The 15,558-nt window shown below is 38.8% G+C and overlaps 2 protein-coding genes across 2 annotated transcripts in view; one reads left to right on the forward strand and one right to left on the reverse strand.

Annotated features, from left to right (window-relative positions):
- The window catches only part of LOC308397092 (uncharacterized protein), a gene marked incomplete at both ends in the record, with an annotated part of 535,410 nt that overhangs the window by 511,677 nt on the left and 8,175 nt on the right, over positions 1-15,558 (reverse strand). The gene's annotated exons all lie outside the window — the stretch shown is intronic.
- On the forward strand, positions 936-15,047 carry gpr31 (G protein-coupled receptor 31; the record flags this gene model as incomplete). Its single annotated transcript, XM_080882762.1, has 6 exons — positions 936-1,800; positions 2,011-2,467; positions 6,452-6,593; positions 12,466-12,645; positions 13,259-13,664; positions 14,574-15,047. The coding sequence occupies exons 1-6, from the start codon at positions 1,264-1,266 to the stop codon at positions 15,045-15,047; spliced, it is 2,196 nt and encodes a 731-aa protein (XP_080738888.1). The 5' UTR covers positions 936-1,263.

Consider the following 15,558-nt stretch of genomic DNA (forward strand, 5'->3'; position numbering starts at 1 on the left):
GAAACAGCAGGTTAACGTCTGACAGGCTACAAATATTGATTAAAAAACATTGATCACGTGGTTTTACAGTATTGCTCTTAATATTTTATAAAAGCAGAAGCATCTACATCTAAGTTCTCTATTGACAGTGTTCTCTCTTTCAAGATACTTTTATCATAAGAACATTATGCCTTAATTTTTTATATGTTTTTAAACAAAAAGAAAAATTAAAGATAGCAAAAGAAAGTTAAAAGACTATTTAAAACTGTCTTTCAACAAGTCTTGTTAAAATCATGAATAGTATTGTTTTCACAATGACCCTGGAGGGAGAATCTAACTCTTTAGAGATGCTTGGACTTGCTGAAGCAGTGAAGGCATGCAGAGCAAAGTGAGGCCTAAGGCCAATACACCCCCCACCCACCCCCACCCCGTGTTTTTCCCCAAACATCCCCAAGCAGCATTTTTAGCATCTGCATAAGAGGCCTGCACTTTTAAAAGTGATACAAACGCAAAAATCTCTGAGCTGAGATGCTTGACAGCTGTCATTCTAGATAAACTAAGTGACACAGTAGCTTAGCAAAGGCAAGATGGTTAATTCTTTCTCAAAAACCTGAAATGTTCCCACAATGTTTCCCCATACCGCTGTCACGCTGTCAAAAGTCAAGCTGGTGCTATCAGTGCTTGTTTTAACTTGGTTACACAGACCTTGTCAGGGCTTAACGAGGCTACACAGAAAGTTTGTTTACATGCCATGATTAAAAAACAAAGGTGCTTTTGCTTCGTAGTTAGATGTTTGAATTGTTTGTATTCTATATTCTATATCTATTTTACAAGTGAGTTTTGGTCTATGTAAGTCCCGTTGGTCTAACAGTGCAATAACAGCTGGTGACTCACCCCCTCATGCAATAAGGAGGAGCTACAAACTGGGGGCAGAGCAGCAGTACAAAAGAGATGCCTACTGTACCTGCACACTGACTTACTTCCAGATTTAACTGGAACTGGTACTGACTTTCGCCTGAAAGGACATAAAGTAGCAATGACTCAAGGACTGAAAGAAGAAACCTAAAGTTTTAAAAAGGACCAAAACTAAAGACACCGAGGAAACCTGTTTGACAGGATTTCTTCTGTTTTGATTGCAGGATGGAACTCGATCTTTGAAGTGATTTCCTCTTCACTTTAGAGACAATGCTTTGCTCTATGCTTCCAGGGTAGAATCTGTTTCTGTTTTCAAGCTTGGAATTAATATTTGCTGACCCCCAGGCAATTTGTTTTTTGACTGCTAAAATGGAAAGCACCAATGGAACTGAACAACCTCTTGAAGACGATGAAGCTGCCGAGATACAAGTGTACAAGTTCTATGCAGCCGCAATAATTGTGATTTTTATCTTGGCTTTGCCTCTGAATGCATCTGTCATCCACCTCTTTATTTTCAAGCTAAGGTTTTGGAAATCCAGCACAAATAATATCTTCCTCTTCAACCTGGTTTTGGCTGACATCCTCCTGCTGATCTGCTTGCCCATAAAGGCCTATACCTTCATCCAGGGAGTTAGAAATAGTAACAATGACGCTGTCTGCAAAGCCATGCTTTTCATGTTGTTTTTAAACCGTGGAGCTAGCATCGCCTTCCTAACAGCGACTTCCATCCATCGGTATTTTCATGTGGTGCACCCTGGTCGAAAAAGTCCCCTAAAAGCGCTTAAGAAGTCTCCACAGATCTCTGTCCTCATCTGGGTGCTGCTTCTGCCTCTCACCATCCCCACCATGCTCAAAAACTTTGACTGCTCTTACAGCCTCATTAAAGAAAATGCTACCGTGATCAAGGTAATGCTTACTTGTTTCATGCCTTATTCTCTCTTACTGTAGACAACACGTGCATAAATTAAGGTCATTGTGTCTTAATACTTATAACAGTTTAATAAGAGTTTAATTTTGTTTTAAATCTAGGAATCCTCCACAGCAGTCATGCAAAGTGATTTTTAAACAGAGGTTAGACTGCTGACATTCCCTTTTATTTTTATCCCCCTATCTAAGGATGTGGTGGATGGCATCAGAGAGACTGTAGTCTTTACTCAGATCCTGATCCCGTTTGTCATCCTGCTCTACTGCACTGTGCGCATCGTCAACCGACTCAGGAAAAAAACAGTCGGGGATAGGACCAAGCTGAAGAGAGCGGTATTTCTGGTCACTGCTGTCATGGTGCTCTTTTCATTCTGTTTCCTCCCCTGCACCATAGCCAGGATGGTTCTGCTTACCATTCGGGTCAAAGATATGCCTGATTACATCGAGCACAAAGCTGTAGTGGCCTTTGATGGCCTCGTGGTCCTCTCCTACATAGACTGTCTGCTCGACCCACTTGTCTACTGCTTCTCTAGCACCAAGTTCAAAGCACTTTATCTATCCAATTACTTCCCATTTTTAGTAAAAGAAACTCCACAGGTCAGCTCAACAGGAAAGTCAAACAGAACTACAAATGCTACTGTCATTTCATGTTTATGAAAACAAAGAAGGGAGAGTTCCCATACAGAGTGTGGTTTCACTCTATAGTAGCCGCAGGTTGAAAAAAATGGTTCAATGGTTAAAATGTGTTATGAGGACAAGGCATATATATATTTGAATTCCTACTTTCTTAAGATTTTCAAATATACAGAAGTAAAAAATGAAAAAATATATTAGTTTATCAGCCCTATGGATATAGCACAGGGGTCAAAGTTTGAAATTTCTCTAAGAGAATGCCTCCCAGCCAAAGTATGCACATCTGTTCTTCTGTCAAATTATACCAACGCAGCTTTTATCTAAGCCACAACAGTGAAACAAGTTTTTGTTTTTCACACCATCTGTTAGATAACATTTAGGGGATCCTCAGTCTGCAGGTGATTAATACGTCATTTTAAAAGTACATACAGGGAAATTATCATGACATGATCATTTCCAGCTCATAACAGTTCAATATAATAATTATTTTTTATATTCATATTTATTTTGTCTTATACTGGGCCATGTAGCAGACATTCAGGTTATCCACAGTCAGAAGTAAGTCTCGCTCTCAGTCATGTGTCTTCTGATTGGCTTCACATCATCAAATGGTGGAATGGGAAGGATCTACACAATTTTAGGCAGGTGGCTTTAACATTGTGGCTGGTCGGTACTGAACTGTTTGTGATGTGTGAATAGAGATATGTATATATATTCATCCTGAGATTATTTCTAGTAAATGGATTACGGTATGCTGGGAACACCTTGATGATACCACCTTGAAAGCTCTGCTCACAAAGTGCCACGCCCACAAACGACTCTTACAATGTAACACGTGAGTCATACACTCAACCTGAACTAATCTTCACCCTGACTTAGTCCCAGAAATCCCAGCATTTCTATATAAGTCACATGGGTGAAATTACTCACCTTAATGACACCATCAGTAGATGTAGCGCGCCGAGTGAGGGTATGTCTGGTGTAACTGTCTGTCAGTAAATAGACACCTCCCTGATTTAAGTAGTCAATAAGCTGGAATCTGGTGAGTCTATGCTCCCTGCTTTCATCTACAATTTAAATCGTCTGTGGGTTAACAATGAGTCACTGCAAGGTACAAACACTTATGCACTTATTTGGAATAGCAGTATTTGTTATAGTTCTTTGTCGTAAGAAAATAATGAATAACTACAAGTGTAATAACTGAGTTAAATAATTCTTTTGAGTTATGGGTAAAAAACAAACTGAGGACATTGATACATAAGCTAAGGCAAAAATGTAAATAATAAGGAGACAGAGTTAGAAGCAATAAATATTAGCACCCTGCAGTGATTACTTTGTTTACTTGTCTGAAAGTTGTGTAAATGTGACATTTTGAAAATATTATTTGTTTATCTGTGACCCTAATGAATTCAGCTGCAAAGTCAATATGCTTCATTCTTGTGTTACCATATCATTCAATCTGCATTTTACATTTAAAAAGTACATTTAGAAATCCACACTAAAAAAATGGCCTTTTGATGGATGACTACACACTCTGGACATAAAGAAAAGAGAGTAAAAGAGTAGGAGGGAGTCCTTACCTTCCTTGAAAGGAATCTTTGCAGAGTCCTTATTATTTATTTCTGGCCTTTTGAACCAGATGGTTAAAAAACATTATTACCACCCTGCTAGCTTTCCTTTTGGGGCTGCCAATATTTGGGTTTTTTGGTATGCAGGAAAAAACAACAACATAATTCTCCCCATCAGCACAAATATGAATACAACCGTGCCTTTTTTGTGGATAAGAATTACATTATATTATTCAGACTTAAATCACTTCACAAAAAGTGACACTTATTGTTTTCTTAGAAATTCCAAATGTTTTCATACCCTAGATATATTGTAGCAGTAAATTAAGTTGTGAAAAAAACTAACACAAGTTGGCATTTTATATTTTTGTTTGCATGAGGCATTTTGTAAATATTTTGTGTATTTTTACTTCTGCACCAACATGTTAATCTTCATTTTCTGCTGATGGCACATCAGAAATTTTGGTGTACATGTATATGTGGATATATGTTAATATATTTGCATACAACAGCTAATTAAATTAACAAAAAGAAAACATTTCCATGATGTTCAGATGTGGGTGAAAACACATTCAGGCCAAAATACAGCTCCTCTATGGGGTTATGAGTGAATGTCACTGTTGTGACAAGTGGCTCTATTAATTAATTAATGAGGTAAAAAGTGTCAAAAAATTGCTGGTTCCACTCTTAACGGAGAGCTAAAAGCCTTTCAGTGTATATTTGTGACTGAAAATGATGGCACGGATGGAAAACTTCTGGAAGGCTTTAGGAACCACAAAAGACGACTGTAATGTATCTAATGGTGAACTTTAAACTCAATCTGCCAAAATAATTCATAATTATTACCATTAAAACTTTTTCTTGGCCGTTTTGTCTCTTCTTGCACAAATACGTTTGAATTTATACTCAAGAAAAGAAGAGAGACAGATCAAGAGTTGCTGGGATACAAGCAGTCAAACATGTGGTTATGGCGTGTTGACACATGTAAAAAGACCAGTTCTGACAAGTTTTGGCAGACATCAAATTAGAACACATTACGTAGCTTTTACTGACAGAGATGACACTGGGATTTCTAAAGAATGTGAGACCATGTAAAGAAATAAGATAAGAAGAGACTGTATCTGAGGGAAAAACATGACATTGAGATTTTAGACAGAAAAGGGAGAAATATGCCATTTACTGTTTACTGTATATAACTACATACATTAATATTTTTTCAAATATAAATTTTGTTTTAAAAAAATTGTTAATTTTTTCCTTTCATGTGACATGAAAACACTTTTTTTTATTTTTGCGGCCAACATGTTGTCAAACTAATGACTGAGAGGGAAAAGAAGTTGTCTCATTTTAACTGTTAGCAGTAGTTTGCACACCACGGCAGGTACTCCTAAATGTAAGTAGCCTCTCAGTAGGTCAGTGCACTCAGCTTAGCCACAAAAAATGCTCGTTATTGATTCATGGAACATGATTAAAATCTAACCCAACAAGGTTTCTTCCCAGTCCCAAAATCTACTGAAAGAAGCTCGACCCACAGTGACATTGTTCAACATCCCACACAAGCCACAGAATTGCTGCCAACGCCTTGGTGCCAAAGAACAGAGAAAACCCTCTGGGATCCCACATGCATGTCCATACCCAGATCTGTTACAGTTGTTTTGGCAGTAGGATAGGGACCTAAAAAGTGTCAGGCTGCTGGTATTAACATTGTGTTTGATTTATAATTTAGATGTTGCCTGGTTAAGTAATACTGTTTGTTGCATTATCTGTACTCTATGAGATTTATAAAACTAAATTTTTTTTTTTTTTTAAATTAGCTTAAAATACAGACAGACTGAGATGTAGGAATCATTGCACAGCATAGATAATTCACAAGCAGACAGTCAACCGGTGGCTATGTTAGCAGCAGGCCTCTGGGTCCGGGCTTGTCCAAATATTTCTCTGTGCTCCTTTAACCGCAGTTTGTTACAGCTGTTTTGGATTCTTGTACACATGCTCTTCGAAGTTATTTAGTTTATGTCTTGATGTAAGATGTTTACTTTGTTACGCCTCATTTTATTTTGGCAGTCTTTTGTTCCCTGTGTTTTGCATTTAGTTTTACTTCATTTATCTTGTTATCCTGTGATTGTTTGGACCTGTTTGTTTTCCCTGTTCCACATTCTCTTGGGGTCCAGGGTATAGTTGGCCGTTTTTGACTGCTTTTGATTTTACCTTTATATTTCCCCTTAAAAAATTGTTTTCTTTGCATTGTTTGTGGTATCGTTGCTTTCAGTACAACCTCACGTCTAAATTTACAGTTATTTTTTCATGTTAACATAGTGTATTTATACAATTGGCCTAAAATAACACAAAAAACCTAAAATTCAAGCAAGTAAGTATTTTTTATTGTGAGAACCACAAACATGTTAAATGAATCATTTTCATAACTTCATCAGGTAGTGGCCTCCAGCTCACACTGGAGCATCTCGCAGCCGAGGGTGAGATGACAGGAAAGAGAATCAGCACCTCCAAGTCTGAGGTCATGGTCCTCACCCGGTCAAGTGCCCACTCCAGCTTGGGGATGAATTACTGCCCCAAGTGTGGAGTTTAAGAATCTTTTGTCTTGTTCACGTTTGAGGAGAGAAGGGAGCTCGGATGAGAGATGAGATTTGCTCATTCAAATCAAATTTTACCGTAGTTTAGTTTTATTTCACGATAATAAATCAATACAAGATATGAACTCTTATTTATTCTCCTTTCTTTTAGCAGCTGCTCTGGAGAGTATAGTGATGGTGGTTTTGATATGAGTCATGTCTGTACGGAAGAAGCATGTTTTTTATTAAAATATTACAAAATATTACTGATTGTCTATTTAACTTGAGTAATGCTGTTGCAAAATACTCACAACTTGCTGTAACACTAAAACATATTTATTTTTAAACTGCTCTCACATTATCTTGGTAAGAACTTATAAATAACATAGCAAAGAACAGGGAAACAGTCAGAACCCATCTCCGATCTGAAGGTGCAGGGAAGCAATCCAGAGCAAAATTAACCTGGTCATTTACATGGTAATTTCTACGATGCAAATGATTTACACTGTAAGACAATATGAATTAATTTCCCCATACCAAACAATAGTTTTCCCATAGGTATGGGAGTCGAGAACCGGTACTTGCAGAAAATCAGTTCCCAGTAGTCCAATTCCTGCTTCCTGCTCCAATTGTCTGCTTGATCTCAGTCCCACTTATCGGTTCTTGCACTCACACTCAGTGGGATGTAAAAGTTTGGCCAACCTTGTTAACACTTATTTTCCTGTATAAATCGTTGGTTGTTACAATAAAAAACGTCAGTTAAATATATCATATAGGACAGCAGTCCCCAACCTTTTTTGCACCATGGACCGATTTATGCCCGACAATATTTTCACGGACCGGCCTTTAAGGTGTCGCGGATAAATACAACAAAATAAAACTATTACCGGTACCGAAAAAAGAAGATTTATTCATAACACATGTGAAAAGACCCAGGAAAACAGAGTAAACGATAACAAAATAACGCTGAAAACCGATAAAAACCCTGAAAACCATACATTTCACACCTGAGCCTCAACTCTCGCGGCCCGGTACCAAACGACTCACGGACCGGTACCTGTCCGAGGCCCGGGGGTTGGGGACCGCTGATATAGGAGACACACACAGTGATATTTGAGAAGTGAAATGAAGTTTTTTGAATTTACAGAAAGTTTGCAATAATTGGTTAACCCTTGTATGGTGTTCGGGTCTGTGAGACCCGTGTTCAGTTTTTTTCAAAAGAAAAATTAAACAATTAATTATTTTTTCACGTGTAAATGTGTTGTGTCTTTCCACTCACTCCACTTGATTATAACTGATTTATTTATAACATTTTATATAAAAGAAAAACGAGAAGCACATTAATTCATAAATGTGATCTAACAAAGGTAAAGGGAAAAAATTAACCATGTTTGCTGTTCATATGTCTTGTAATTGGGATGAAGTAAACATCTGTTGAGTAATTTAACATAAAATTGTTTGATAGTGTTAATTTGGAAAGCCAAAACTCTAGCGGGTCCACCAGACCCATGAACACTGGCTGAGTAACAAAAATACGAACACCACACAAGGGTTAAACAAATTCAGGCAGGTGCATAAATTTGGGCACTGTTGTCATTTTATTGATACCAAAACCGTTAGAACTAATTATTGGAACTCAAATTGACTTGGTAAGCTCAGTGACCCCTGACCTACATACACAGGTGAATCCAGTAATGAGAAAGAGTATTTAAGGGGGTCAATTGTAAGTTTCCCTCCTCTTTTAATTTTCTCTGAAGAGTAGCAACATGGGGTCTCAAAACAACTCTCAAATGACCTGAAGACAAAGATTGTCACCATCATGGTTTAGGGGCAGGACACAGAAAGCTGTCTCAGAGATTTAAGCTGTCTGTTTCCACAGTTAGGAACATGCTGAGAAAATGGAAAACCACAGGCTCAGTTCAAGTTAAGGCTCAAAGTGACAGACCAAGAAAAATCTCGGATAAGCAGAAGCAATGAATGGTGAGAACAGTCAGAGTCAACCCACAGACCAGCACCAAAGACTTACAACATCATCTTGCAGCAGATGGAGTCGCTGTGCATCGTTCAACCATTCGGCGCATACAAGGAGATGCTGTATGCGAGAGTGATGCAGAGGAAGCCTTTTCTCCGCCCACAGCACAAACAGAGCCGCCAAAGCACATTTGGACAAGCCAGCTTCATTCTGGAAACACTGCTCAAAATCCACTAAGGCATTCATGCAGAGGAACAAGTACAACGTTCTGGAACCGCCATCTCAGCCCAGACCTGAATATTATTGAAAATCTGTGGTGTGAGTTAAAGAGAGCTGTCCATGCTCGGAAGCCATCAAACCTGAATGAACTAGAGATGTTTTGTAAAGAGGAATGGTCCAAAATACCTTCAACCACAATCCAGACTCTCATTGGAACCTACAGGAAGCGGTTGCCCAAACTTTTGCATCCCACTGTAAATCACCTGATTTGTGTTCACGTCTAAGAAGCGAAAAATAATGGCGCAGTCTAGAGTGGAAGTGTAAAACTGCACCCAGGACAGAAACAGCTGCATTATGCTGCTAAGATAACTTCAGTTTCTTTACAAGCATCTGCCAAGATGCATGCTAACGCTAAGCTAGCCAAGAACCCAGAGTGAAAATTGAGTGAATGCCGACCCCAGGGGCCAGACCCTCAACTTCAACAGGTAACAAAGCAGATGAGCAGTCAGGTTGCAGCCTCCCTCTCTTCCTGTTCACGTTTCCAAAGCAGAATCCCTGGCGATCGCTTTTTTGTTCTGGTTTTCATCTTTGCTTTGTCCAGTCAGCTTTGTATTCCACTACGAAAACGATTTTAAAGATGTGTCACCTCATTAAGCAATTGTTTTAGTCTGTGGGGTTGTAGCCTCAGGTTTATGTTTTTAAATAGTGATTATGGCAAACTGTGCTTGAGCTATTTTACAGAGTAACATAAAAGTAACGTAACAAATAGTATAACAAATTACTTTTCCCTGGTAGTAATTATGCAATTAAATAAAGTACTATATTAAATAAAAGTACTGTATTACTATATTCAGTAATACGTCACACTTAATCCTCTATAGCCACACACCGTGATCTGCCAGACACACCAACCCATCCCTGTTTTACCCGTAAAACAGGGATGGGTCCAGGAGGTCTATTTGGAAAGAGAGCACAGGTTGGATCGTTGGCAAAATGCCGGGGCAACACTAACGCAAGTCGCACAACTATCCAGTGACGAGTAGCACAGCTTCATTGTCTTAAGTAGTGACAGGAACACAGAGGTAATTGGGCGCAGGTAGGTACTGTAGATGTCCTGCAGGTGCGTGAGCCAAAGGTGGGAACCCATAATGAGTCCCGCCCTGGGAGGAGCGAAAGAGAGAGAGTAACAACAACAAAAACACTGTCACAGCTGACCATCCTCAGGCAGGCCTGCTGGGCCATGACATACACTCATATTATTGGTATAGAAAAGTCACGTTGCAATGGCTGTAATGGGTTAAAATTCGCACTGTTACAGTCAGACGTGCAACAAGCCATAAAGCACAAAACGTACTCAACTGTGTTCATGTGTCTGTTGCAGAAACCATGTGGCATAGCTCATTTGTGCAACATTGTGTCAGACAATGACACAGCAGTACAGTTAAGTAAAGTGAAGTAAAGATGTCAGTGCATGGCTTAATAGGATTCAAATTTATATTGAAGTTTGAAATGATTAGTTTTCTTGTATTTTACAGCAGAGGGCAGCTTTAGAGAGGAGGAGGAATGGTTACTTTAACGGTTAACATGAACAGAGCAAAGTATGTTGACTTTGACAAGATTGCATGGTTGACTTAGTTACCAAAAACGCTGTTATGCATTTTCAGGTTGATTTTTGCAAGGAGTATTTTGTAAGAATGACCAAAGTGTTTGTCTATGATTTCCTCTGAGTTTTCATAGTTGTAGAAGACTCTTTATGCTCATCCTAAAGCATAGACATGACTTTTCCACTGCTTGCAATTCTCTAGTATGTTCAAACAAAGGTGTACTTGAAGATGAACTCCTGTCTGTATTAGAAAGCTGTAATATTTCCTTAAAGAATCCTCTTATATACTGTAACAAAATGTATGCAGTGTAAACTCATCAGATCTTCAGACAAACTTGTATTCTGGCTCAACCTCACCCCATGAATCATACAACTATTTCTTTGAAAAGTATTCACAACCCTTCACTTTTTTGTTGTATCTTTCATGTTGTACAGTTTTCCTATATGTATGCTCAACAACACTTAACCAAACATGCATGAATTCATGATGATACCATTCCTGTAGAGTGTCATTTGGGTCTGGAGAATATCCCAGCTGGAACTGAGGAAGAATACAGCCTGGAAAAATCCCTCCTCTATGACAAAGCTAATCCAAAAACACAATATTCATGCCTGTGGATACCATTTAACCCGCTGTGTGCCAGCACACCAGCACAGACAACATTTAGAATATTAGCAGGTCAGAATGCAGAACCTTTCAAAACCTTTCAGTATCACAGAAGCACAATGGTCTTAATCATTTTGAAACGGAAAAAAAAGTTTGAAATCATAAACAAATGTGGAATTCCAACATTAGATTGCACAAAGTAAGAGGTGATTTCATTTGAAGATAATTATCACGTGCACACTTTCCAAGCTATGAAGCTGATCCTTCACTCATTATTTCTGTGGCACCGGTGACATATTGATAAAATAGAGGTATAGGTTGGCACTGCCCGTAATCCTTCAACCAAATAACAAAAACACCTGATTCTGACCCTGGCAAACTCTCACTTTGACATAACCAAAGTAGGTTTAATCAAGAAAACTGATAAGTATTAATCCAACTTAGATTAGCTGGCATGGAGCTGAAATACAGACTCTGCCAGCGACTATAAAGTAGCAGCTCAGTCAGACTGGCTTTCCATGCAATGCAAGAAAAGATGTGTCAGGAAGAGTGGAACAAACAGCCTGAATCCAGATGTGCAAAGATTGAAAACCCTTGAACATAGAAGGCTGTAGCTGCTGCCAAATGAGGCTTTGACAAACAAATGTATCTGTCAATAAGACACAGGTTTATGATTTTTTTTTAACATTTAAAAAAGATTCATAAACAATGTTATTACTTTGTCATAACAGGTTATTGAACGTAGGAAAAATCTCAAATCTAAAACTGTGTACCTAAAGACACTGATCTGTCACTTTATAGCAATGTAAAACTTATATGTGTTTGCATGTTTTTTCCATGAATGTCTCCAAACATAATATTGCAAATGTGCAAGCATGATTTTGTCATATTGACAGTCCCCTGAATGTCACAAGGAGTTTAGCCAGTCTGCTGATAAAACCACCTTGAACTACCAGTTTCCAAATAGCTCTCTCTCTCTCTGTAACATCGAAATTACTGTCAGATTCCTTTTTTGCAGTAATAATTTAGAGTTTGCAGATTGAAAGATTCATAAATGTAACTCTCATGCTTAGTTTCTCAGTCAGTTGAGTAGAGCTCCCTAAACCACACCTCCAGCACCTCCTGAATGTAAATACTTCTTCGCAAGTAACCAGCGTGGTAGCATCACATAAACAGAGGCTAAGAGAGGGCATTTTCTCCTTTCTCCTTCACTGCATTGAGAGTGTGCTTCCTCCGTATCTTTTGCCATGGAAAAACCAGCCTTGACAGAGGTCCACAATCACTGTAAGGCTCTCTTAAGGGGACTGTTCAATTTAAGGAACTAGAAGGAGAGTGAGAAGGAGCATCTGTCCCTGAGGGGTGAAGATTCGAGATCATAGGAACCTACAACAACCTCCAGGATAAGGGATTTAACTGCAATGCTTGCTTTCTCAATATACGACATATTAATTTGACCGTAGCTTTATCTGCTATAGAAGGTGGACATTTTTTGCCATTTATATGATGATTCAACAAAACATGTCTGTAAATCGATCAGTTGACCACTGCAAAACACCCAGTGACATTACATACCAAGTCCTCTCCTGGGTAATGGTGGGAGAATTTACACTGGGTCTGCCTCTCAACCTGTCCGTTCTCTACATCTTCATCTTCAGGTACGGGAAATCTTTTTACTCGTTTACATTTATTCTCGTTTTAGTAAAAACCAAGAGGAAAGCTGTGCTGGATTCTGGTTACTGGGGGCAAAGTTTGCTAAATGAAGTGTAAACCAACTGCGCTACTGATGTGGCGAAGAAAGCGGTTTTAAGTTTATCTTTAAAAGACTGTGACCACTCTGATGCAACCAATTCAGATGCCATGAAAATAACAAGACCTACCAAAACTCTATTAAACCTTTGAAATGGACAGATGAATCCAATTTTGTTCTTGAAAAGTTAAAATAGAAAGTGTAGAACAAAAAAGCTAAGCTGTAAGTGTTACACTGAAGTGCAAACAAAACAAAAAAGCAGACCTTGCAAGTCGCTACAAAGTAAAATCTACATATGTTCCCACGCTGGTCTATGAGTTTTGAAGAGTTTATCTGACATGAGTCTGAGTGCGACTGTCCAACATTTTACTCAGCTCTCCGAGGAGAGGACGAGGTCGTGTAGATGGCAGAAACAGCATCATAAGCTTAGGTTTATTTTTTTCCTGTTCCTCTTCATTCGCTCTTGATACAAAGCAAACTCGCTGGCTGTGAAACAATTAACTGTTATATGACCTTTTTAGATACAAGTTCTGGAAGAACAAAGCGATCTTCTTGTTCAATATTGTGGTTGCTGATTTCTTGCTGGTGGGCTGCCTTCCTTTCAAGATCCATCATTACCAGCACAACTTGAGGCGCAGTGAGGACACTGTGCTTTGTAAGATAATGCTCTTCATGCTGTTTCTCAATCGAGGAGCCAGCATCGCCTTCCTCATCACAATGTCCCTTGATCGCTACTTCAATGTGGTCCATCTTGGAAGGAGAAATTTTGTCAACGTGTTTAAGAAATCTCCTCAGATTTCTGTCGTCATCTGGATCCTCTTGCTTCCCCTCACCACTCCTACTATGGTCACAACCTTTGAGTGCTGCAACAGCCACGGACGGGAAAAGGAGACATTCTTACATGATGTGACGGACACCTTTAGAGAGGTACGGTTTCAGTGTATTTGTTTGGATTTAGTGTTGTTTTATGTTACCTAACAATATATACTGATGACAACTGACTAAAAACAGGTTGTTCGCTGCCTCGCTCTGACAGATCAGATGGCCTCCAGCCTCCAGAAAGAAAACGGGTGGATTTGGATTCAAAAAAACTTTAATATTTATATTTGAACATTTAAGAAGAACAGCAGAGATTAACACAACTGCTTCAACTTCCTATAAAGCTGGCATTACAGTCAATATCCAGTTCAGTTCCCTAACTGGCAGTTCCTTTCCACAAGACATAGATACACTCACCCAGGCGTGGCAGAACCGAATTAGAGTTTTTCTGAAGTAAAAATTGGAGACAGCGTATAAACAAAAGTTTTCATGAATCATTTACATTTATTATTAAGCACGTTTTTTTCTCTTTGTCCTAATTATTAATATTCCTTTGTTTATGTAACTTTTGAAATAAACACAGGATTTTCAGGGTCTGGACCAGTGATGGGATGAGATGTGGAACGTGTGCAGATAAAGATAAACGCTTCTATAGACACTTTTCACAATATTTGGAAATCTTAGAGACCAGACAACTGTTAACTAATGTTAGAAAAACAAAAATCAACAGATAATCACCAGTTATTCTTGAAAGAAAGAATTAATTTGAATCGTTTACATTTCTAACTTAACATCATAACTTAAGTAAAAGGCAGGGGGTTAGCTGGAGAAGCTAAGGAGGGGTTTAAAGGGGTCAAAATATTAGTCCATGATTGAAGACAGAGTGTTTAAGTTAGGAGTGTACATGATAAACTTTCCCATGTCTGTATAGAAATCCAAGTTGACTGTGTGACACATAGGGCTATTGTAACGAGTCATACCTAATAGTGGGGTTTTTGTTTATTTTGTTTTTGTAAGATTGTTTTCTTCTCCCAAATCATCATCCCCTACATCATCCTCGTCTACTGCACGGTCCGCATTGTCAGCCGGCTGAGGAAGAAGACGGTTGGGGAGAAGACTAAGCTGAGGAGGGCTGTGTGCTTAGTCACATCTGTTGTCGTTGTCTTCTCCTTCTGCTTCCTTCCCTGCACTATAACTAGAGCAGCACTGCTGTTTGTGCGGCTGAAGAACTGGCAGGATGCAGAAAACATAGCTGTCCAGGTGTACGACGCCCTCATGGTTTTGTCTTACAGCGACTGCCTGCTGGACCCGTTGATTTACTGTTTCTGTAACTCAGGGTTTAAAGATGTTTACATATCTACCTTTTGCCCTGTATTTATCCAGAAGAGACTGACAAATTCTGACTCTGGCACCCCAAACACAACAACATGTACTAGTACTACTACTACTGCTGGCGCTAGAATGATTTTTTTGCCTATAATGGAGAAATAATCTGTCTCTGTGATACTTGACTCACTCACCCACTCATCCACCCACATAGGTGTTTTTAGCTGGGGAAGAAGTGCTGACAATTTGAAGTCATCAGATGACATTTACTAGGTAGTAAACACACAGCACTCAGTAAACACCACAGTTACTAAACAGAGTTAGTGAGTAGCTGACATGCAGTTCAAAGATTTTTACATTTTCTTCCTTGTTAAAAGATGATTAGTTTACAGATTGGGGCACTAATGTAGGCGGGAGGTTGCTTATTAAATGTAAATATTTTTCTTGTGTGCATGTATAGTTATTTCTTGGGTTATTTTCCACAGGACGCCAGGTGATACTGCTAAATGAGTGTTTATTAAGGTTTTCAGGTGCCTCTTGTTTGATACTATTACTGAAGGATGGTTTTTATCTTTCCAGTTATAGAGGGCTGTTTTTGTAGCCACTGTTAAAGGTTGGTGTGTATTTGTTCATACTCATGCCAGACCTCTTTTATGTAATTGATCCTGTTATATGA

This window comes from Rhamphochromis sp. 'chilingali' (assembly GCF_963969265.1).
Source record: "Rhamphochromis sp. 'chilingali' genome assembly, chromosome: 5".
Taxonomy (NCBI): Eukaryota; Metazoa; Chordata; class Actinopteri; order Cichliformes; family Cichlidae; genus Rhamphochromis; species Rhamphochromis sp. 'chilingali'.